At 44.5% G+C, this 25,400-nt stretch overlaps 2 protein-coding genes across 3 annotated transcripts in view; one reads left to right on the top strand and one right to left on the bottom strand.

The window, feature by feature from the left end:
• The window catches only part of PAN3 (poly(A) specific ribonuclease subunit PAN3), a 31,456-nt gene extending 25,118 nt beyond the window's left edge, over positions 1 to 6,338 (top strand). For both annotated transcript variants that reach the window (XM_078865062.1, XM_078865061.1), the window contains one exon: positions 2,146 to 6,338. In XM_078865062.1, the coding sequence (XP_078721188.1) occupies positions 2,146 to 2,286 (141 nt within the window). In that variant the 3' untranslated portion in view covers positions 2,287 to 6,338. The remainder of the gene's footprint in view (positions 1 to 2,145) is intronic.
• A 2,183-nt stretch (positions 6,339 to 8,521) lies between these two features.
• The window catches only part of FLT1 (fms related receptor tyrosine kinase 1), an 87,769-nt gene continuing 70,890 nt past the window's right edge, over positions 8,522 to 25,400 (bottom strand). The window contains exons 24-30 of the mRNA XM_078865057.1: positions 24,357 to 24,468; positions 17,607 to 17,706; positions 14,999 to 15,104; positions 13,769 to 13,896; positions 12,094 to 12,187; positions 11,126 to 11,211; positions 8,522 to 10,841 (exon numbers count right to left, since the gene is read on the bottom strand). Coding sequence (XP_078721183.1) covers positions 10,583 to 10,841; positions 11,126 to 11,211; positions 12,094 to 12,187; positions 13,769 to 13,896; positions 14,999 to 15,104; positions 17,607 to 17,706; positions 24,357 to 24,468 — 885 coding nt within the window. The 3' untranslated portion in view covers positions 8,522 to 10,582. The remainder of the gene's footprint in view (positions 10,842 to 11,125; positions 11,212 to 12,093; positions 12,188 to 13,768; positions 13,897 to 14,998; positions 15,105 to 17,606; positions 17,707 to 24,356; positions 24,469 to 25,400) is intronic.

Below are 25,400 nucleotides of genomic sequence, written 5' to 3'. Positions count from 1 at the left end.
GGCGAGTGAGACACATTGGTACTAATGTCAGGGAATAAGATGCCCAGCTCGTATTGTGTATTTGCATCACATTACAGATGCACTGAAGCTATGTTCGGTCTGGATTTGTTGCTGGAACAGCTGCTGGCCAGAAAATGTCGAGCACAAGCCGGCTCGCTCTTAAAATTAGTCATGCTTTGCCTCTCCGGTGAATTTCTGCCAAGGCCTTCAACTTGGCACATCACTGAATCATTACCAGCATTGCGACGTTTAGACAGACGCATTTGTTATATTTTGAATAAAATGTACGTGCTGTTATTGAAATCGTTTTGTTGTTTGCTCAGGAACACAGCTTTTTTTGTCCTCCGATGCGTTTTTGGGTTTTGCCGTGCTGGGAGCTGCTTATTGATAGCAAGCGAAAAACAAAGAAATGTGACTGTCAGCCATCGTTCTGAGCAATACACGACGCAACCTCCAACACATCGGAGATCTTTACGGCACAGCTGCAAACACCACGCCGTACTTATTCTTGGTTCTTTCGGTAAAGTCACGTAGAAGGGAAATAATAAAATAATAAAAATAAAACAAGATAAAATTCTCACGACGTTTCGGCCACAAGACGCTGTCTTTCCGACAGCACTGTTCTTCACCTGAGGACGGCTGCTTGCGTTGTGGCCGAAACGTCGTGAGAATTTTATCTTATGTTTTATTTGTATTACTTTATTATTTCCCTTCTACGTGACTTTACCGAAAGAACCAAGAATATGAATCCATGCAGTCACGAAAGCTTTAAATCGAAATAAAACCACGCCGTACTCTTTAAACACCACGCCGTAGTAGCGCTGTTATTTCCTTCACGCACAACCCCTTTTCCTGCGCCTTGTGACTCGAGTGAAGCGCTTTAAACGGTGTGCCATACCGTAATCACTTCGGAGGCGGGCACAACTCGGGATGCTGCGTGAAATATATCTAGCTCGACTCTTGTAATCCCTGCTTGTCTTCTCTCTGGAGAGCTCATCCCAACAATGAGATCAGGCTGAATTCAGACACAGCCTGCCAAAATTGGCAATTGTCCTGCTGTGTGTCTTGCAGAGTATCTGTTTTCCTTCATGCTGCACGGGTGGGGGGGGGGTTTAATTCTGTTTTTGTCTAATAGCGCGGGGAATAGTTTAATTTCTGATTAAAAGCATCAAGGAATCCGATATGCTTTTTTAGTGTCCATTTCACGTACCATACAAAACACAGAATTAGTAGTTTGGAATATTTTAATCAACTGACCGTGGCTTTCATAAGATGACGTTTGTTTTTATTCATCCCGTTTCATAACACGCCACTTATAGAAGAGGTATTATTAACTAAAAAAATCATTGGAAAGTGAATAGTAAAATGCAGTGTATGTACAAAACTCATTCCACTATTTATTCAGGCATGCTACTATTTTGTGGCCATAACTGCTGACATGTCAGTAAAAGCTTGCCATGGACTATGAACTGACTGACGTTATTTTAAATACACCTTCATGGCATTACCATGGCATTGCATGGTGAAACGGTAGGCAGGGACTGAAAGCCAGAAACAGTTGTGGGTGAGAAATACTTGAGATTTTCGGGTTCCATTCTGAGAAGACTCCCACCACTTCTAGTAATGAGATGTTAGTACCTGTGGACATATGATAAACACTTGTCTTGGGGGCTCCATTGCAACGTCTAAACACATAGTTCAACGCCCACATATTTGTTTGAACTAAACGTCACTAAGGTATATCTCATTAATTCTCAACCTCCTCGCCATGAACCCAGGCTATGAAAAGGAAGAGGCGTGATGTTAAAGTTCTTAATTTGTTTCAGTGTTCAGCGATAAGCAAAGAGAACAGTTTGCCAAACAATATATTATATTGAGATTTTCAATTGCATTTACATTTTGACGTGAAAATGAACACAGTTTGAACTGAACCAACTCAAACATCAACACTTGGCACGAAAAAAATGAATTCTCATTGTACTTGCATGAGCACCATTTATCAATTGAGATTTCGAAGAGAGGTAATGGTCTGATAAGGGAGTATTTATATTGCAGATGCTCGAAGCTAATGGAATGCCTTCCTGTGTGCTTTTTCCTTATCATTGCCCTGATACCCCCCCCCCCACGTGCCGTCTGGGACATTAGCTTGACGCAGGGACTCCAGAGAAGCTGAGCCTGGTCTCCCGCGACGAGAAGAGTGTTTTGGTCGTCACCTACGCCGACTTGAAGCGCTGCTTTGATAACGCCTTCTCGGAACTGCTGGCTGCCTCTAATGGTCAGTTATAGCAGCAGCCCTGAGTCGGTTCTGGACCGCAAAGTGCGGACAAGTCAACCGGGAAGAACCCAGACCCCCACAAGGCTTTTCACAGCAGAACACTGTATGGCGATTGACGTTGCACTACAGCTTTTATTGGCGCTCGTGGTCTCTTTCTCCTCGCGTGATGAAGCCGACCGAAGCAAACCCGAAATAGAGGAACGTAACTTTTTTTTTTACGTGAACTTTTCCACTTTTTTCCTACGACGGCACCTCTGCCACTGGCTTCACCCTCTCTTGATGGACATTTTAAATTTTAGGTCGGATATTTTGCAGCTTGCAGCTGCTTCGCAACAAACGAGTATTAGCTTTCAATTGTGAGACATCATCAAGGACACGTGCATCATGGCACTACGTTGAATGTAGCCTGAGAACATGCTTTTATAGCAAGTGTCCAATTTCCTTGGGCTAGAAAACAAGACGACGTCTCTCAAAGTTTGAGTAGCGGCACTGATAATGCTACTTAATGAAGATTTCCAATATCCAGACGTTTTCAAAGTTGCGGTCAAAAATGATGGTCCTTCGTTTATTTTGTGGATTTGTAGGGGGAATGTTTAGAGGCACATGTTTTTGTTCATTGTTTGGGTCACGGGTGGGTGGTTGCGGGGTGGGGGGGGGTAGAATTTACATGCGGAGCAACTGTTGTAAGTTTCATGTTTTTATTGTCTTAAAAACAAACTTTGTATGAAGTCTTTGATAGCGTACACAGAAAGAAGTATTTTTCATCTTTGTTAAATTGTTTGAGAATTGGTAAAGCCGGCATCACTGTCCAACATACAATGGCAGCTTTTAATGCAAAATCATTTTTGCGCGGTTGCTTTTGTCGAGTCCATGGAGACGTTTATAGTTTAGGCAATTTGCCATTAAGATTTTGACCATTACTTTTAAATGTTTGGACATGACCAATGGATTTCTGATTTTCATACCAGAATGGGCATTTGGTGACCACTTGCATCATGCCGTGAAAAAAAGTTGTTTCAGCGCTGTTCCATATCGTCTTGTAGCCAATTTTTGTCCAAGCATGCGGTGCCTTCTTAGCATCAACGATAAATGGAAATGAAATCTGATATTTATCAATATTTACAAATCGCCAGTTTAAAAAAAAGTAACAACAAAATAGTTGGGCTCAAGGCTGTGATCATGTACACAACCTTAAAAGTATTTTTTTTGTAATTTACCACAATTTCAGGTAAATGTGTTTTCAGAGGCGGTGAGGTTATTCCATTCGTTGTAGCGATGTGAAGGCTGAAACTTGCTTTGTGCCCTTGGTGAATACAGGAAAACTGCTGTTAATAGTCACGTGAGTTTTTTTTCTTCCGAAAATCACTGTGTGAGCCTTAGCAACCAAAGCTCACCCAACACAACATTTTCATCAGGTAAAAGAAAGTTGCAAAGAGTAAATACATTTAGTTTTCCCTTTGACTTTTCTGCCAACCCCGTTGCATGTTTTCTGCAAGGATAATGTTCATTTTACTGCAATGACTGGAGATTAAATGATCCGCTCGGCTTAGAACTGTGCAAACGGGTTTACTTTATTGAACGACCTTCGAAGGTGAAACTTCGTATGATGCACGCGGTGCAATTTGAACGCCGCCAGTTTAAATGTGAACGGCAACACCTTGGAGAATGCCCTACGGTCTGCAGTATTGTTCACATTTCCCAGATTATGCCATTCACACATTCACATAACGAGTGAAATGAAGCTGCCATAACGTTGATATGATTAGTGCGTGGAAGTGCGCGAATGCTACTTTTTAGATTGATTCCCTGGCTCCATTTAAACCATTCACGAGTGGAGAGGAAACGGTGTTGTTTATTTGTTAAGATGGGCAATAATACAGAAGCCTTAAAGCGGTGATACTGAAAAGCCCTTAATTTCTTAAAGCTTCTGCTTTGCCTATTATGAAAGCAAAAAAAAAGTAATTACCATGAAAAAAATATTGAAAGAAAAGGCCCGTTTTTGTACTCTGAAGGCATACAATAAGAGGAGAGAATGGTAATCGCGAGAAAAAAAGCATTTGGTGCGAGTTTTAGGCCAGGTGTGTGATGACCACTGGATTGCACCGTATGTTTGTGTTGCAAGTTTTTTTAAGGTGCCAGAGGGTTTGCGATAGATTGGAAGTCAGAAGAATATTACATTTGGGGATGTAAAATAAAAATGTTAAGCACTAACAAAAGCAAGATGTAAGAGTACATAAAACAAATATTAACGTCTTTGAAAAAAAGTGTCTTCTTGCGGCCTTAATGATATGCATTTTTATTGTACATTTCCAATGTAGTAGTCTGTTGTGAAACCTTTTGTGCGACGAAAACATGATGCCGTGTGCAGCCAACATTGAAAATGTGCACCATCTTGTCAGAAGGAAGGAGCGCGAGCCGGTCTTTTTCGAGGGAGTACTGAAATGTATATTTTTTGTTGCTTTCAAAAAATGTGGGGGATAATTGGAGGAGCTGTCCAACGTGTTTGCGAAACTTTTCGCACAACCACCTGGCCTGCAATGTTTTGTTTGCCCCCCTCCACCCCGAGAGGGAAACATTTAGGATTTTTGCAGCCTCTTCAAATTTGTTTTGTAAGTTTTCATCTTCGAGAAGGGATAATTGTAAGTATTTTATAGATAAGGCTTAAAAAAAAATAGAAAAAAACATTTTGGTATTCTGTGGTAATTGGTTTTATTTCATGTTATTTTTTTAAAATTGTAAACCATTTTGACTTGTCAATGGGATTTTTAAGGGTTTAAAGGTTGGTCTAAGGCAGTGTTGGTTTGGCAGACAAAAAATTGGACATTCGTCAAATTTCTATTCTTTGCTCAAGACACTTGTCATTGTCAGCATCCTGTTTGAGCTTGGGATGATTTGCCATCTTTGGGAACTATGCACAAAACATAGCTTTGGAACTTGTTTCACTACTTAACAGATAACAGTGTATTTTTTTAGTGTTGCCGTTTTTCTAAACCCCTCTGAGCCCCGAGATGGCACATTGTCCAATTGCAATTGCTGGTATAGTCCGATTAACATGATGTTACAATTGAGTCGGGAAATAATAAAACAGAACATCTACAAATTACCCTTTTTCTTTTAATCGATGTTGACAGAATGGACATCTCGCATACCTGTTGCAGTACTTCACAGGGTCTGGTCTTGCCAAGTGCAAGTACTGGTACTCTGTAGGCTAATGTAAAGTTTGGGTGTTGAATTTATCCCAGTTAGAGTTAATGGGGATGTTGCATGCATTGTGTTTGCAGTGGCTTGCCACGAACAAATGTTGCTGCTTTCAAATTTGCCTCTATCCAGGGACATTGGAAATCCACGAAAGCGCTGCGTTCATGATGGGGTTTTGTTCATATTTTTAAGCAGGCTTGTAAATTAAGAAATTGGAAATGCCACAAACTGAACATCGACTAAGGATCCATTCATTGGTTTGTTAAGTAGTTACAGCACCAATGGTAACTGCAAGTGTTTTATCCGTGGATTTCTAATGTCGTGTCCAGTCTTGTTTGGTCACCAAAGTCAGGTCTGGAGATAATGATATGCATTGCAATATTTAAATTTGCCATGTGGGATGGCGTGATCAATGAACCTCTCAAAATTTATAACATTTTAACATCATTTAAAATCCACCTACATGTAAACACTGTGCATGTGTTGTCAAAAGACTTGGGACAAACTGGTCAAACCAGTCACAGATTCCACCAATATTACATAAATCGCAGCAAACATGACCATTGTGTTTTGTATTGTTGGAGATTATACAATGCGGGCCTCTGTATTTAATGTTATTTAAGGCCTGCTTTGATGTTCATGTTTTCTTCGGGGATAATCAACAATGCATTGCATTTTCTCGATTCCTGCACCAGTCACTGCCTTGCCACTTGCAACCCTGATGTACAGTTTTGAGATGAAAACACTGTATTGCGCATCAGCAATATTTTAATAAAGAATACCTTGTGTGAAAATGTGTTTGCAGTGAGTGAATTTACATTAATACATTTCACTTGGATCATGTCAAGAAACACGAAGTAGTTTGAGAATTTACAAAGTCAGGTCTGTAGATAATGATATGCATTGGAATATTTTGGTGTCAAACGACTTGGGACAAACTGGTCAAAGGAGTCCAGAGTTGCGCCGTATAGCGCTGCGATGGAGTTTTTAGGGTTGCACCGCTTGTTGTGCATGTCCGACATTTTGCTCCATGTGTTGTGAGCTGCTTCAGTTCCTGAAACATTTTGGCTTGTGGCTACAACCCAAAAACACATCGAAGAGGAATTTTACAATTTCGTTTGGTCACACCACCGAACAAAGCTATCGTTTTTGCTGAACAGTGTGGTCGAAGGATCAATTTACAAGATGCTGCAGAAGCTACAGGAGAAAATTCACCTTTGGGAATGAGCCACGCGAGATGAAACGAGCAACGGCTTTGGGCAGTGAACTACGTTCCCATGCTGCTCGCCGACGATTCCCCGGTGTTAAATGGAGCCTCATGGTGGGTCGTCTGCTCTGCACTTCCCTTGCTGACACTTCCAACAACAGGAAAAGCTCTGCTAGGGAAGCTGCCAACCACTGGGAGGCCCAGGTCATGGGTCAACGTGCACAGCACAACACACTTCCTACCTTTGTTTACCTTCATATTCTATTGTTAAGCCGCTCGCGAACGCGCACGCACGCACGCGCGTCGTTTTGTTTTCATTAAACAGTGTGATGACATTTTCCCGGCGTGATATGAGAGTTAAAAAAAAAGTATTTCACTTTAAAGCATAAAAAACCCTTGAATAATGTTTTCTGCTTCGACGAATGTAGGTTTTGGGTCAGGATAGGGGCTATATCATGAAACATTCATGGAACATAGCCGTTCTTTTAAGCTCTTAATGTGGCATCGTGTCGGGATCATGTCCGTGGTGTTATGATTAGCAGTATTCTGGGACTTGCAATCCAGAGGTCGACGGTTCGATCTGATGCAGCAGTTGAACTGATATGGTCTCTGGCATTCCCGCACCAGGCCACCTTTGCCGTATAGATGACTCCAGTTAGCAGGCGGTGTGGTGGGGTAACCTGTGGTTACCCGTACCTCTTCCAAGATGTTTGGCCAGTGTGAAAGAGTAGACTAAACTACCCTCAATAGGGTCTATAGAGCAGTGGTTCTTAACCTTTGCTGCAGCCTTGCACCCCTTTGGTTCTCAATCGTAAAACAAATTATGTTCTTGGTTCTTTCGGTAAAGTCACGTAGAAGGGAAATAATAAAACAATAAAAATAAAATAAGAATTAGGGAAATAATAAAATAATTAAAATTTAACATAATAAAATATTTCTTATTTTATTCTTATTTTATTATGTTTTTTATTATTTTAATCAAAATAATTATTATTTTATTATGTTTTATTTTTATTAATTGCCTTTACGTGACTTTACCGAAAGAACCAAGAAGATGAATCCCTGCAGTCACAAAAGCTTTAAATCGAAATTTAAGCTATTTTTTTTTATAACATCGTAGGCAACACCCACTGAGTGCAACTGTGATTTGTCTTGTATGCCTTTTGTGTATTCATCACGAAAGGCAAAACGAGAAAACATGACTGACGTGGCTGAATCTTCAGAAGCCATGCAATGAAAATCCTCGACCTCTTCACGCGAAGCCGCCGTAGAGGCAAAGAACAGACTGTTGGGACATGCACAACACCACAGATGGTCGAGGTTGTGCTGTTTGGCGTGCCAATGAATTTTCAGGCTCTACCTCGTGTGCAGTTCAGTAGTTTGGAATTCTGCGCGACGTTTTGCTCCATCTACTTGGGAGCTTTTTCGGGAATTCCTCGGGTATCACCGCACCTCCGACTAGCACGGTTGGCTACGTGCGGTGCGAAAGAAGTTCAACGTATTTAAAACTTTTGTGACTGCAGGGATTCATCTTCTTGGTTCTTTCGGTAAAGTCACGTAGAAGGGAAATAATAAAATAATAAAAATAAAACATAATAAAAATAATTCTCACGACGTTTCGGCCACAACGCAAGCAGCCATCCTCAGGTGAAGAACAGGTCTGTCGGGAAGACAGCGTCATTCATTTCCCTTCTACGTGACTTTACCGAAAGAATCAAGAAGTTCAACGTACACATCACGCCGAACAACAACACGCAAACGCCGCCTGAGAGTGCCTATGAAGGCCAGCACGACACACACGCAGCATCAACAATGGTTTGAGAGAGAGACCAAAGGAAGAATTATACGTTTATTATTTTACAAGTTGTTAGTCCACTCCGGAACGTACAAGTAAATACACAGCATGATAACAATGGCAGCTCACACACGGGCGTGTGGGGTCTCCACTTGCTTGTGGAGGTGGCACATTGTAGTCGATGCACTTGTGGTGATTGTCACGATACATTATAAACTAACCATACAATATTCTAGAACAAGGCCGTAACTATAATATATAATATATATTCAAATATGCTCAAAATGTCCCCCCCAATTTATTGCTATAAAATAGATTTCTGTTTATATGATTGTGGTTATGATTGTACTTTATGAATCCCTAATCTCTGCCATTACATACAATGAAACCATAAAAGGTAAAAAAACAGAGCAATGTAATACAATACACTATTAGACATTGTAAAAAATAAATAAAAAGTCCATCCTATGTTATAGTGAATTGTTTAATATTTCAGGCAGGATATTCGTTTTAAAATTTAGATTTTTTTTTCTTGGGGGGAGACCCCCAGACACCCTGGAAGATTTGGTCCCCCCCAATGTTGACTCCATGGCTACGGCCTTGTTTTAGAAACATGAAAAGACACTTCCAATTTAGATGAAGGTGGTGTCCGACTTGTGCGTTTATACCGTAAATGTCATAGAAATAACTGGGGGAATAACCGCTGGTTTCATGTCATACATCTATGATTTAATATGCTCTCCAATGTATAATTACCAATAAGGTAACTGCAATTGGCCTGACCAGCAAGCAAACAGAAATCAATATATGGTAATATAATAAAAGAACAGTGATAGCTCTTTTATTTTCTGCTAAATTTAAAGCACTTTCATAATTTCAAACATATCACCGTAGACTGTTTTAGTTATAAAAAACAAACGCTTAACATGTACATAACACTGCAGATATGGGTAGTCGAAAACGCTCCGTTTAACAATTTATCACCGTCGGTCATCATCTCTGCACTGCCGGACAAAGGCCTCCTCCGCACGCTGTCATCACCATTCTCTCCGTGTCTTGCGAAACCACAATCCGTCTCACTCCTGTCGGCGTGAGTTGATTTCATAGCTCCATCTCCCTGGCCGTTTACGCCTCGGCGGGACACATTATCCTTTCCTTTGGCGAGGTGAAGTTGAAACGGCAAATATCAAAAATATAACTCGATACACGAAGCGCAGTCTAACAAAATGCTGGCAACAAAGCGAAAGGCCTGACGATATAGGTTTGATACAATAAGTTAAAAATGCGGCTTTAATATATCAAAATAGATAAGCAGACAATGTGTCTCCTTCATACATTTGACGAATCATTACTTATGTGGTATTTAAAAATAGCAGGTGTTTTTCACATTAGTGATTTTTTTTTTTTACATAAAACTAAATACAGTATGGTGTGTAAAACATTGCCATGCATTCACTCGCGGATACTCGCTGCATCCTTTGTAAACCTTTTTTTCGTAGCAAGAAATCTTTCCCACCATTTTTGTTTTCCAGTTGAACAAGAAATAATACAATCTAAATAAAATACACACTACGCAGATACCTTCGTAACACACACAACACAGTAGTCATAGTTAACGTAGTGTCTACCTTCTTCCTGTTACCGTGTCCTTGGGGCTTCCCCAGGACATATCACGGCAACAAGATCTCACAATACAGGAAGACGGGAGAACTACATGTCAATGCAACGTCTTGAGTGGTTTTTATGTTACACAATTGACAAAAATAACCCCCAGTAACATTAATGTCCCGCTAAGACATACAGATTTCGCGGGACAACCACCTCAAAAATAGGACGATCCTGGGAAAACCTGCGCAGGTGGCAACACTGCCGTCCGTCTCCGGACGTTGATTTTAAATTTACTCTTCTCGCGAACGGCAGCTTTTCCGTTTAGGAAGCCAACGGGGCTCTCTGCGGCTGTGTCTCCAGAGTCTTGGTGCCACTGCGGCAGATTCTCTCCCGGCAGAGGCCCCGCGTAGCCCTCGACACGCATCTCCCGGCGAGGGGTCGGGAGCCCGCCCGCCACCAAGGTTGGCCGGTCGCCGTAGCAGGAAGCGAGCGGCGCCGCTCACACGGGCGACACCGTGTAGCGCACGGACGCCCCGTAGGCCGGCGGCGGCGAGGAATTCGCGCGGCGGCCGATCATGTGCCTCGGCTCGGTGGCCTGCAGCACGCGGCCCAGGTCCTCGTGCGAGAACAGGTTCTCCCCATGATGCTCGCCGCCCGGCTCATCATCGAGGAGGCGGCGGCGGTGGTGGTGGTGGTGGTGTTGGGCCTCCTCCGCAGAGCGCCCCGGCCCCTCGGACAGCAGGGACTCCTTGCTTTTGCTGGAAGCGTTTTTGACGCAGCGTTTGGAAGGAAAGGGTCGGGTGGGTGGTGTTTGGTTTGGTAAATTTGTGGGAGGGTGGGTTTGCAATGAGAACACACGCACACACAAATTCCAATTAAAACAAAACGTGTGGCCTCTTCGGTTGAAGCAACAACAATCTCTTCACCGGTTTTTTTTTTTGCGATACTCGTCTTAGGTCCTCGTCCCCTGGCCAACAACAATTCTTTAGCCGTTTTTATTTTTTCCAAGGAAAGAACAGTGCCGGACGTTTTGTGCTCGTACCCGAAGGCTGCCGACGACCGCGAGCCAACCTCCAGCCTCTTGAACTCCTCCGAAGCCAGAATCATCCCGCTGTCCGTCTGGTTCTCCTGCGAGAGCGGAAGCAAACACAGCCGCTGTGAAAAATCCGGCCGCTGTAAACGCCACGAGCACACGAAGACCGTGCGCTCGTCACGGCTCTCGTGAACGGACTGCCGTCGATAACGTGGCCCCGGGAGGCATCGTGTTGCCGCTCGTTGTAGAGGTTCGCGGTTGAAGCCACGCGGTCGGCCTCGGTGAATACTGCGGTTTCTATTCATCGCAAACATTACGGGCCATATGCCCCCCCCCCGCCCCCTCCCGTGTGTGTGTGTGTATACTGGCGTCACGCTCCGAAATTTGCCGAATTTGAAAAATTAGCTGCAAATTGCTCAATTGGGAAAACATTGTCTTGACTGCAACATTTTGCAAGAACCTCCTGAAAAAGCCCTGCGACTCAGAGAAGCTTCAGCAGATAAACAAAGGGAAATAATATTATTCTAAACCAAATTATGGGGATATAATCGCATTTCAATGGGACAATTCTGGGGAGCCCAGAAATATGACTCCTTGACAAACCATAAAAAATTGTTTTGGCTGAAAACTTTAGTCCGTGGGCTACACTGCCAAGCCCCCTGCTGCAAGGTAATTTCCATGAGAGAGTGAATTGAGCTGCGTGCCTTACATACGGTGCGGTCAATGGCTCGTGAACTAACAAAACATCTCGCTTGAGTTATGCACGATAGTGATGGCGCCCAGTGCGTGCCTATTGCCTTGATAGAGATAAAGTTTCACGATATTCACATTCCCATAACATTGGGAGGGGGGGGGCGCTGCAGAGGGCTGAGTGCCCCCCCCTCCCCGCCCACGTTAAGCAAGGTAACGATGCAGCGTTGCATATTTACGCGTCGCGCGCTTCGGGCTGGGTGTTTGACGCATGGCCTGGCTCCTACCTCTCGTGAAACCGGAGTCGTTTTCTCCAGCGGCACCTCATCGAACGTTTTCACGCTCACGGGACGGGCGATCTTCCTGCCCGACGAGGAGTACCTGCGGGAGGCGACACGTTCGTGTCCATGCAGCAACAAGCTCGTGTCACGGCGGCCACTGGCTTTTTAGAGTCGACCTTAGCGGAGGCCAATGACCGGTTCAGACAATCGTCACTGGGTGTCGGCCGTGAGGGAGATTCAAGCTCGGGTCGACGGGTTCGCAGCGCAGCACGCTAACCGACACGCTACCGCTTGCCACGTGTATGTACATCTTCTTGGTTCTTTCGGTAAAGTCACTTAGAAGGGAAATAATAAAATAATACAAATATAAGACAATAAAAATTCTCACGACGTTTCGACTGCAACACAAGCAAACATCATCAGGTGTGAAATCCACTGAAATTTTCTTTTTTAATTTTATTTTTTAGCATCGCAAATTTTTTCAAATTATCTTTCTGTGGATTTCACACCTGATGATGATTGCTTGTGTTGCAGTCGAAACGTCGTGAGAATTTTTATTGTTTTATATTTTTATTATTTTATTATTTCCCTTCTATGTGACTTTACCGAAAGAACCAAGAATATGAATCCCTGCAGTCACGAAAGCTTCAAATCACGTGTATGTACGTTGAACTTCTTTCGCGCCGTACGTAGCCAACCGTGTTAATCGGAGGTGTGGGATGAATCCTTCTGAAACTGTCACAGAGCAGCGTGACCCTTCGTGTTCGAAAATGGTCCACAGAAGCAGACACCACAGAACTACCTCTGGTCTCTGATCAAGTGACCTGTGGTTAACACAGCAAGGACACCTTCACCACTCCTGAGAGCAACGCTCGTCACATGACGGACATAGCAATATGTTTTTTCACTCTCAGAATTGGAATGCACCAAAATTGTGTGCAGGACCAAATTCAATGTGATGGGTTTGTTGAGCGAAGTCATTGATGACCATGTTGAAACCATCAACTCACTACACTGAAGAACCCAGTTTAACCACAAGCGGCTGTCTGGATTCAAACCCAGGGTCTCAGCGATGTCTGCTTAAGTACACTTAGTCACATATTCACTTTAAGATGTTTTCTTGTTCATGTTTTTGTTTTTTGTTTTTTTGCGGTTGCACCCGATTCAAGAGCCGAATGGCTCACAGGGCTATACCTAATAAATGAACTTGAACTTGAACTGCTGAGCCAACCAGCCACCTCCCTGCGACCTGGTTTTAACTCCTACGGTCCGCACAAAGCACGAGTGGCAATCGGTATCTGACCTCCTCGCGGTGAACATGTCCTGAAACCGCAGTACGTTGACTGTAGTGCGGTGTGGTTGACATCGGCACTTAAAAGACAAAGGCGGTTGGGCATAACACTTATTGCCATATCGGCCTGAACGGGTGACAACACTTGCGCCAATAGTAAAAGTCTACAGAGCGCGTCTTCGTTTGCACATGTGCGTCTGCGCCGTGTGTAAACATCAGCACTGGGGAGACAAAGGCGGCGGTGCACAGTGCTGGCAACCCAACCCGCTCGTTTGCCGTGCCGGCCTTCATCGGTGCTCGGGAACAGCACTTTTCCCGACGGCCTTTACAAAAGGCTGTAATGGGGGTATCATTGTCTTCGTGGGCGCATGCACAGCGATCGCTCGGCACCTGAAGGTGGCCACGTTGTCGTAGTTGAAGTTCGGGTCGTGTGGGTCGTCCGCCGCACAGGGACCCGGAGTGGTGAGCAATGAGAATCCCGATTCATCGTCCAAAGCCACCAGGTAGTCCTTCCCTCCCTGCGCCCACGCACACGGGGGAGCCACGTCACGTGGGGGTGCGAAGGGGACGCTCGTTATCGCGCCGGTAGCTGCGAGCGTGACTACTGGACATCTGTGGAAAAGAGCTTTATAGCTCATCGAATTCCACCTAGTATTAATACATATTCTGTATGCACGCACGCACACACACACACGCGGACATCTCCTTCTCCCGATTGTATTTTGATTGTGCATTCAACGGTGTGGCATGAGATGAAGAATTAATCTACGTTAAAAAAACAATAACTCTAGCAGCGAGCAGTAACCCCCCCCCCCCCCCCTGCGTCGGAGCATGGCTCTGCAAGATGAAGTTACTAAAGCTGCTTGTCATGACGCTTCAATCGGTCTCTCTTCTTCCTCGGGGAATATGTTTATTACATCCACGCTCGTCGCACACGCAGAGCGTTTGTCACACGTCAAGCTGATCGTTTTAGAATTACTATTTTTCGAACAGCTGGGAATCTGCCACATTAGGTGAAACGCAACATTTTGCGTGATGGGAGTCTCCACGCGGTCGCGAGGTCACCTGGCCGAGACCATCAACTCGCTACGTACCTGTGAACCCAGTTCAATCGCGCGTCACTCGCCGCTGGCATTCGCAAAGCCAAGGCCCTCAGTGGTGCTGGCTCATCCCCCCGGACATGGCATGAGCCCCGAGCCTCCTCTCGGCCACAACTTGCTTGGCAAACATTATCCCCTCGCTCGATGAGATGCACGAGGTCAGTGGCGGCGCTAGGCATAAGCAAACTAAGCACATCCTTTGGGTTGCCAAGAAAATTAATAAGGCTGCGGATGCATGGAAAGGAACAAGGGTGCATCGAATATCAATTCGAATTCAAAACCTACTGAACACAACGCAGCTAATTACCATCAAAACGCTCGTCGTTCTCACTTGCCCCCGGTTTTGTCTGTGTCGCTCTTCTCTCATCCAACTAAAATTTTGTCCCTTGTATATACATCGCCATCTCTTGTCCATGTCCGCACTAGTCCATTAAAAGATTGGGAGGGGGTGGGGCGACTGCTTGCAATGTTCCAGGACCCCCACTACGTGAAGGCGCTGTGGCCGGTGAGTCTTGCTTGCCTGCTGCACGCTGGCTTGCAACAAGTCCCCCAGCCGCTCCACCAGCTCCGAGAAGGTTGGCCGGTCCAAGGCGTCCCCACACCAGCTGTCCAGCATGATCTGATAGCTGCCGGGAGCAAAGGCACAGGTCAAGATCCCTCATATAGCCTCAACAGGCTGCTGGGGCAAGGCAGCTCCATTTGAAGGCCAGCACGGTATGCGCAGGTGGGTGGGTGGCCAGCACCACACTACCAACAGCACCACGCTAGCGGCAGCACCACACTACCAACAGCACCACGCTACCGGCAGCACCACGCTACCGGCAGCACCACGCTACCGGCAGCACCACGCTACCGGCACCACCACGCTACCGGCACCGCCAGTTAAACTGCGGCAATGGCTACAGTAATGGTGATCAGCACGGTGAGGGTGATTTCATGATTATGGAGACCGCATGTTGATTAGCACGATAGCTGCAAATTTCCCTCCATATTCGTCGATCGGCAGGTCACTGTGGTGGGTTAAAGTGTGGGTGCATATGCACAGCGTGGAATCGAAGGCCAAATATGCTCGAGAGGGGCTCTCCAGAGCTCCCTCTGGTAAAGACACTTCCACCAGCAATGGTGCGAAACAGACATTCTTGGCCTGTACATGTACAATCCCCTCGTCAATGGAGTTGGCCAAACACCCCAATTTATAGGGCCACAGAGCTTAGGCAATCGTAGGCGCCGGTTCTAGCTGTCTTCCCGATTGTCTGTGGTTTCCCGCACCTCTGAATCGAAAGAAAAATCGTGCACGATACAGATTTGTGACGTTGACTTTAAAAAAAAAATCTTCACTGATAAAAATTTCCATACTACAAACAATGGACAAATGCAAGCTCTGTTGGTCAGACAGAGGCGGTCCAACATTCTTTGTTGTCGACCACTCTCCGATAAAGTTGGACAAAGTCCATGACAAATATCTGCGAAGAGATTGAAATGGAAAGCTGAACAATGTCTGGCAGGGAGACCTGGAATTTTTACCACTGAAAGTCCAGACGCCGGTCTCCATCATTCTGAGCACAGGCCACTGGAGCCAGGAAACACCTACGCACCTGTGTCAGCGCCTTGACCTCCCATGAGTGGGACGATGATGAGGGCAACAGAAGACGACGCAACAACATCCACTGTTGTACTGCACTCATAGGCTCCTGCGTTTTCCTATCCCCCGATGCCTTCACCAACCGTATGGTCAAATAACCCCCATTTACCCGCACTGCTTGGGAACAGCCTTCTCCAGCAGTGGATTGACAAAGGCCTGCCTCTTCTTGGTTCTTTCGATAAAGTCACGTAGAATGGAAATAATAAAAATAAAACATAATAAAATAATTCTCACGACGTTTCGGCCACAACGCAAGCAGCCGTCCTCAGGTGGAGAACAGGTCTGTCGATAAGACAGACATTTCAGACTCTGTCTTCTCGACAGACCTGTTCTCCACCTGAGGACGGCTGCTTGCGTTGTGGCCGAAACGTCGTGAGAATTATTTTATTATGTTTTATTTTTATTATTTTATTATTTCCATTCTACGTGACTTTACTGAAAGAACCAAGAAGATGAATCCCTGCAGTCACGAAAGCTTTAAATCGAAAAAGGCCTGCCTGTGTATGTACGTGGACAATATTGTTAACTGACTCTTGAGAGTGCACTGAGGGTGACACACATACCCAGGTGAAACCACCACAGTTCATCGGTGAGTGGTGGTGATGTTTGATGCACGTGTGTTAAAAGTTTGAGTTATGTGTAAGGAGCGGTGGCGCAATGGTTAGCGCACCGCGTTACGAGCCCGGCGACCCGAGTTCAATTCCCCAGTGTAGACAGCACTAGGTGCGTATCACTTCACCCGCATACATACATTTTTCACAATTCGGGGGTCATGATTCGATTCAATAATCAAATTCTTCTTTTGTATCGTGTTTACCATCTCGTTTGTATTGCTTCTCTTTTCCTATCCAACCTGTACAGGATTGTTTGGTCCATTTGACTCCGTGTAAAGTTATAAAACTTTAGGTGATCGGTCCTTACACGCAAGGAACGATAGATGCACTGTGAGCACAGGAATGGTGTAATCGATGAGTCAAGGCATGGTTACATTCCAATGGATCTTCAATTGACATGGGACTCCCTAGGGCCTAGGGCAACTCAACCAAAAATGAGTAGCTGATAAGGTGTGGGGGTCATTACCACTGGCCGCACCACACCTTAATTTTCCATGCATGCCACAAATGCTATCAAAGGAACCTTTGTCTTGTGTGTGTGTACTGTAGTGTAGTGTATGTGTGTATGTATGACGAGGAGAAGCGGTGGCACGATGGTTAGTGAACTGCGACTACACAAATTAAAGTCCTGGCCACGTGCTAACATCCGTGGAAAGAAAGTTTTTTTTTTCTACCAGTCCTAGGTCTCCCCCCTAGGTCGACTCAGCCACGAACGAAGAGAAAAAGGCAGTGGGGGTGCGGAGTTCTTTTGGCCATGCCACAACCGACGCACGCTGACCAGGTGGTCGTTAACAGCACTTGCCCCAACCTTTTTAACAGGCTACGTGGGGAGTCTTTGTCTTTGCTTCGTGCGCGTGTGTGCGTTGACTCACGTGTCAGGTGTGCTGTACTCTGGTGGCCGCATGCGGGTTCCGTCTTTCAGTCGCCGGCAGAAGTCTTCATCGATCTGGACTCCGGGGTAAGGCGACGCGCCTGCAAAATTCCAAACGGTCAACTTTTGTTGATTGAATTTTGACTTCAAACTTTCGCGACTGCAGGAATTCATATTCTTTGGTTCTTTCGGTAAAGTCACGTAGATAGAAAAAAAATAATAATAATAAAAAAGTTAATGAAAAATAATAATAAAAACAACAAGCACTAATGTAGTCTGTAGCATGGTTTTTAATCGGATTGAGTGTACTGGCAATCTATAATGTGGACTGTAGCCTGGTTATTAAGTTTGGTGAGCGTACTGGCAGTCTGTAATGTGGACTGTAGCCTGGTTATTAAGTTTGGTGAGTGTACTGGCAATCTATAATATGGACTGTAGCCTGGTTATTAAGTTTGGTGAGTGTACTGGCAGTCTATAATGTAGACTGTAGCAATGGGTATTAAGCTGGGTGAGTGGACTGGCAGTCTATAATGTAGACTGTAGCCTGGTTTTAAGCTGGTGAGCGTATTGGCAGTCTATGATGTAGACTGTAGCAATGGTTATTAAACTGGGTGAGCGTACTGGCAGTCTATAATGTAGACTTATTCTGGTTCTTTCAGTCATAAAATAAAAATAAGAATACAAAAAAAACCACGACGCTTCGATCGCAACACAAGCGGTCGTCATCAGGAAAAGGGGGGTTAGCCTCTAAAGGCAAACTGTTTATAAAGGTAGAGATGGACAGGGCAGCTAATGTTAACGTAGGAGAAAACCCCGACACCGGCAGTAGGTCTACACCAATCAAAGCATTGCACCTCGCTCCACACACCCACAACTGCTGATGGTGGAGGTTGACAAGAAAACACAAATCAAGTCATGACCCAAAGTGGTTAATGACATCTTTCCAATGATTGCTGAGCTTATAACCATCCTCTCGGTTGAAATTGTGTCTGTGTCTGTACATATGGATGGCTTCATGAACGAATCTTTGTTGATAGCCAGTAGGCTTGCAAAGTACCATCGTCTTAGAGAAATCAATTTGGCGTGAGCCAGCTGCATTAAAGTAATAATGATCAGCCACCGCAGAAGTATTGGTCACTTTATATTTGTATTATTATTTTTCTATCTACGTGACTTTACTGAAAGAACCGAAGAATTTTGTTTATGAAGAAACTTGAAAAAAAATTCCCGATCGTGACATTTTATGACCAACTACGGCACTGTACAGCTCCGCCATGTGTCTTCGGGTTGTACCGCGTGTCGCTCGGCACGATGTCCGACGTTTCGCTCCACGTGCTGGGAGCTTCTTCAGACGGTACAACCCGAAATAACACCAGGGAGCTACGCAGCACAACTCGAGCACTCTCGTTTGTGGGACACCGTAAATGTTACCCACCTATCGAGAAGTTTTTCGTCTCAACAAACAAATCTAAACCATCTTATTCTAGATTATTTCGGTAAAGTCACGTAGAAGGGAAATAATAAAATAATAAAAATTTTAAGAATATGTAACTTACTTGTTTATTTTTTTTTCATTTTTTTTCATTTTATTTATTTTATTATTTCCCTTCTACGTGACTTTACCGAAAGAACCAAGAATATGAATCATTGCAAGCATCGAAAGCTTTAAATCGAAAACTAAACCATCTTGTTTGCATTGTATTATGAGGAGTAGGAAAATTCTATAAATGTGCGTGTCAGCTGATCACGCAAATTGAGACGAATCGTCAATTCTGAGAACACTTTCAGTGCGTACAAAACGCACGCAGCGAAGAGGCATGCATCATTTCAAACGTTTTAACTTGCAGCATCAAACATCTCGAGACACGAGTTCCGTGACCGTAACGAGGCGGTCGTAATTGTTGCAATAATTCAGAAGGATCCGTCCGGTGGACTCCCGGTCGCGTCTCTCACGGATGCTGGGCAGGGAAAACCCTGAGGACGCATTAGCGGCAGGAAACCAGACAGACCGCGTTCCCATTAAGAAGCTCAAGAAATAACTCAGCTCCTCCGATTCGAATTTATACGAGTCGAGTAAGTTCCCGTTTGCCACAACTGAATTTGTTTATCTTTAAAATCCACTACTGCTGGCGTTGCGCCATGCGATTAATGCGTCGTTTGTAAGTGAAGCGCCCTCATTATAGGGGCCGTCCCTAAATGACGTCACGCGATTTTGGACGATTTTTGACCACCCCATCCCCCTCGTCACGCGGCGTCACAAAAAGTGAACCCCCCCCCTCAAATATGACGTCACAAAGCTATGGCTGCAGGTACTAGTCACGTGTCACCTACTCCAAGTCTACCATTGACCTGCAAAATATTACATAAGAAATTAAGCGCGGTGCTGAGGGAAGCCATCGCATTCCCAGGGACTAGGACCCCCCCCCTCCCCCAACCTCGTCTTGACTCGTTAAGAATGTCTGCAATTTTTCATTTTTAGAGCTGAAGTTTATCCAAATTAAGCGCAGAACCAAATTTAATATGATGGGGTTTTTACGCGCAATCATTCATGAACTGGGTGAGACCATTAACACACTACACAAAATAAAACACGCTTCAAATCGCTTTAAACTATTGTCATTGTAGTGCGTATTTAATGTGGCGCTGCACTCTGATGTTGTAGGTGAAAACGTTTATTAAAAACTCTATTTAATTAAGTAGAACGTGTTGTCTATATGTATTTAAAGTTGCGCATTTTGATGTGACGTCACATTTCTCACCCCCCCCCCCTCGTCACACATCGTCACAAATGTCTGACCCCCCCCCCTAGGTGCGTGACGTCATTTATGGACGGCCCCATACATATCTGCGTGCTAAATTGAACGGTACCCATTACATGTTTCTGATTTCAATAAAATAAAAAAACTCGTTCACTGCACCCTATATGAATTTATTCGACGAAACCCGAAGCACGCGTCCCTTTTTAAATCCTTTATATTAAGTTCACTTGCTTGCTTGCGCGCTGACGACCTTTTTTGACCCACTTCCCGTGATCCAATCGAGCTGACATTTTGCACACAGACTCGTTGTGCGTGACAATTTATTTTCATGAAAAATGTTTTCCATAACTTTACACTTTTTAGGAAAAAAAAATTATATTTAATTACCAATTGCTTAATGGTGGCAGGCAATCATCTGACCCATAGGTGGCAGCCATCTCAAGCCAGAGGACGAGAGGACTCTAACCGCCACGCATATAAAGGATTTATAGTGAAAAACTTTGTTTTTACGGGTTAATTTTTTATCATGTTCGCGAGCAGGACACGTTTTTTGTTTGTCGGACGGACGTAGCCATTTTCATTTACCGCCTCAATTTATTCAAACAATTTTCAATGGAATGAGCAGCACTTATTTGAACTGGGGAATGCTTCATTCGGAAACCCAGTCGCAGAGGTGGAGGCTCATGAGATGAAGGCGTCCGGGAATAGACTGCCAATACGCTCACCAGCTTAAAACCAGGCTACAGTCTACATTATAGACTGTCAGTACACTTACTCAGTTTAATAACCAGGCTACAGTCTACAGTATAGACTGTCAGTACACTCACCAGCTTGAAACCAGGCTACAGTCTACATTATAGACTGTCAGTAGACTTACTCAGTTTAATAACCAGGCTACAGTCTACATTATAGACTGCCAGTACGCTCACCCAGCTTAAAACCAGGCTACAGTCTACATTATAGACTGCCAATACGCTCACCAGCTTAAAACCAGGCTACAGTCTACATCATAAACTGCCTGTACACTCACAAAACTTAATAACCATTGCTACAGTCCACATTATAGACTGCCTGTACACTCACAAAACTTAATAACCAGGCTACAGTCCACATTATAGACTGCCAGTACGTCCTAGAGACGGCGGAGGCGACCTGAGATTGGCAACGTCGTCATTTATAAAGTGAGCAGGGAACTCGGATGCGTTGGTTGATATTGCCACGCAATGTCCCCTGGCACCGGTGCACGCTCCCGGTGTTACTGTTAGAACGCAAAGGGCCTCGCAGTAAGTCTGAGGTTACGTCAGCGGAGCTCTTTGTAAAGCAGTTTAATGTGTCCACAACACCCGTGACTGATGCAGTGTGGGAAGACCTTCACATGGCGGTGAATTGACACAAGACTGCAAGTGATTCATATTCATTAATATAATTGCTATCATTCCGATAACATTTCTCCAGGGTTTTTCCATCGCAACAAAAACAGGGTGAGGCCCTTATTGCGTCATTTTGGAGGCTATCCAGCCGGTAGATTTATTAACTGTGAACTCATGACACCAGTGCCTTTTTCTCAAGACAGCTTGGCTCTTCGGAGTGATAAATGTACCTTTGAAAAAAAAAGATATATACGTGAAAGAGAACGAAACAATAACTTCACTCGTTACAAAAATGTCTCTACGGCTCGACTTTGGTTGCCACATCTGAGGACAAATCAGGTTCTTTCGGTAAAGTCACGTAGGTAGAAAAATAAAAAATAATACATCACGACGTTTCGATCGCAACACGAGTGGTCGTCCTCGGGTGTAAAAAAATCATCCAGCAGTGGAACTGCTGAACCAGCGAGAGAGCTGTTACAAAATGTGAATAGCATTATAATACGAGTGTTATAATATCACAACTATCGTCGTATACCTTAAACCAACTATCGTTGCGCAACTGACTAAAAGACAGGACTTTGAATGTACTGGGAAGACTTCACAGAATTCCCGAGGTGGCGGCCTAAAATAAAAGGGCGATTCTAGGAAAACTCAGACCAGGTGGTGACTCTGGTTTGTACCTGCAGATGTCTGAGCAAGCGCGGAAAAGATCGCTGGTTATTAGAGCACGTCATTCTAAGTCGTGACATTGCTGAGCAGCTATTTTTACGTGCCCAATTACAGGCTTATTATACAATTCGCTCCTTATATATTTTTTTATTTTGATGCCTCGGCCCACAGTCACAATTTAATCCGCTTGCCCTGCTGTCACAAAGGCTTTGCGCTCTCCCCGTATCTCTGAATCACTTAATGTCTTTGCACAAATGGCTCATCCATGAAGCCGTGTGCGGCTCATTCAATTATTTTCTGGCCCACGTGACAATTTCAAAGCATGTGATCGATTAGGTCACTGTAGAAGAATGAAAGAGCGTGTTCTGTGCGCCAACGGCATCAAATTTAACAAAAACTTAGTGCAGCTCCTCTCTCGTAAGTACGAACTAATCTGCGATTCCAGCCCTCATAAGAAACCGTCGGAGCACGTGGTCACGAACTCTGCCTTCCTTGGCCTCAATTCCCGCCAAGACAAAGGCAGGTGCAAATTAGCTCCGAATCTTAACATCGCGAAATTGTAAAATCAGCTCCCACAGCACAGCAAAAAAACGGATTTCGAAAACCCTCCAGAAAAATAGAGACTTGAAACGTCGTGAGAATTTTATTGTTTTATATTTTTATTATTTTATTGTTTCCCTTCTACGTGACTTTACCGAAAGAACCAAGAATACTTGAGGCTTCGTTGAATATATTTGGCAAACAAGAGAAAAGATTAAGACATTTATGTCTATCAACTGCTGGATGAAGGCCTTTTCAATGCAGTGTTGGTCACGGGGGTTGTATGGCCATACTTCACCACGCTGGTCACAGTGAGTTGTTTATGCCGGAGGGAAGGGGCCCAGAATGGACACAGATATATTTCGCCACTGATGTCAGCTGTGGACCGGTACATAATGCAGTGCGCTAATCACTATGGCACTACCCCCCCCCCCCACTTCTCCTACAAAAAAATATGTTATTTCAGTAAAAAAATAATCCCAACTTGTTAATATTCAACTTTTCGAAATGTAAATTTGCAATGTTTGTAGCTGTACTGTTATTTTAGGAAGTAAAACAAAATCCTGCTTATAATTCAACCCTGTTCAATTTCTATTCGCAATTTTCGTGCCAAATGTTCCCATTGCTTGCGACAAAATGATTGCTCAGTTGCCCCGACATTTTTCCCCCGACGTGCAATTACAATTCTACTTTTAAATCATCAAAAAAATTCCTCAATATTACTTCAGTGTCATGCCATTAGAGAACGTATCGGATTAGAATCTCTCACAGGACAGCGCAGCCACCCATGTTAAAGGGTGACCCACTGACGCAAATATCACAGAGCTAGTGTATGAAATTTATTCTAGCAAACCTCTGGCCCACACAGCAGTGGGAAGCACTTTCCCGCCCGCTCTGTGCACAAGAAGTGGGAAAGTGGTCAGAGCGCTGATCTGGCAACACTGAGATCCTGGGTCGGAAAGCGGCTATCTGCCTCTGATTAAACCAGGTTCTCAAGTGTAGTGAGTTGATGGTCTCATAAAAAAAAACATCATGTTAAATTTGCTTCTGCACTCAATTTGGATAAACTCCAGTTCTAAAAATGAAAAATTGCAGACATTCCTAACGAGTCAAGACGAGGTTGGGGAGGGGCGGGGGGGTCCTAGTTGGCTTCCCTCAGCACCGCGCTTAATTTCTCATGGAATATTTTGCAGGTCACTGGTAGACTTGGAGTAGGTGACACGTGACTAGTAGCTTCAGCCATAGCGCAAGGCATACCCGATGTGGTGGACCAGATGTGGAACAATTGTCTGGGTTACCATTAGACTGGAAGAGTAGGCACGTGAGCCGTAGTGTGGTTGTGCGGGGTGTGCAAATATTTTTTTCTGGGCCGCTGACCCAGACAGACCCGGCTGACATTAAGGCCTCACTCACCCAGGGAAAAGATTTCCCAGAGAAGCACTCCGAAGGACCACACGTCGCTCTGCGTGGTGTACAACTTGTCAAAAATCGACTCCGGGGCCATCCACTTGAGCGGCAGACGAGCCTGAAAATGTCAGTGACAGAGCAGACACCGTGCATGCAGGAACGTAAGCTATGTTGGCAAAATGTACAGAACTGAAAATAAATACCAGCTATTAATAATCCACCAGGTGTCCCGAGTGCCATGTCAGTCACGAGGGGTTTTCTGTTACCATACTTCACCACGCTGGTCAGGGAAGGGTGGTGTGAAGCAGTGTGGGGTAGGGGCAAGGCCATGTTAGACGTTGCCGGAACTCAAACTCGGGTTGCCGGGTTCACTGTACAACCACTCTGCCCATAATGATATTTGCATGTTTTTACTTCTGTAAAATAAAAGTTTAACAAACAAATAAAAAAAAAGAGTCTGCCAAAGAGGTTCTGGCTCGCCAGGGCCATATTTCAAGTTACAAAATGCAGAAAAAAACATTGCTGGGGAAAATTATAACAAATTCTTGAGGTCTCAAGTGAAAGCACAGTGGCATTCCGGTGAAACGATGCTGTTCTTCTCTAGTGACACTCATACACACATCGGCCAAAACGTTCCCAGTTTTATCGACAAACTTTCTGCGGGCATAACCGCATGTTCGTCGAGTTCATGCAGAGTTTGCAGATGGTTTTCATTAAGAATGTTAAACGGCGCTTTAAATGCTTGTGTAGAGATTTGCCGCGTCTGCCCAACATCAGACCCCGAGCGGAGTTCCTCTAACCAAATTGTATTGGAATGAAATGAACACAGGTGATTTCCATCCCAAACCCTCAATTATTTACCAAAGGGGGGGGGGGGGGGCGTCTGCAATTGCCGGGGGGCTAGGAAATTATGGCAAAAGTCTTTTGCAGCCTTTCACACTTGCTTTCTTCAAGAGACTATCTTGCGCTGACAATTCCTGAGGAGTGTCTTCCGATCGTCCTGATCTTGAGGCTGTTGGCATCCGCGACAGGAATGCAAACCTGCGCGAG

Source organism: Lampetra fluviatilis, chromosome 19 (assembly GCF_964198595.1).
Source record: "Lampetra fluviatilis chromosome 19, kcLamFluv1.1, whole genome shotgun sequence".
Lineage (NCBI taxonomy): Eukaryota > Metazoa > Chordata > Hyperoartia > Petromyzontiformes > Petromyzontidae > Lampetra > Lampetra fluviatilis.
The sequence above is the reverse complement of the archived record's forward strand: the minus strand, read 5'-3'. Positions and strand labels throughout refer to the sequence as shown.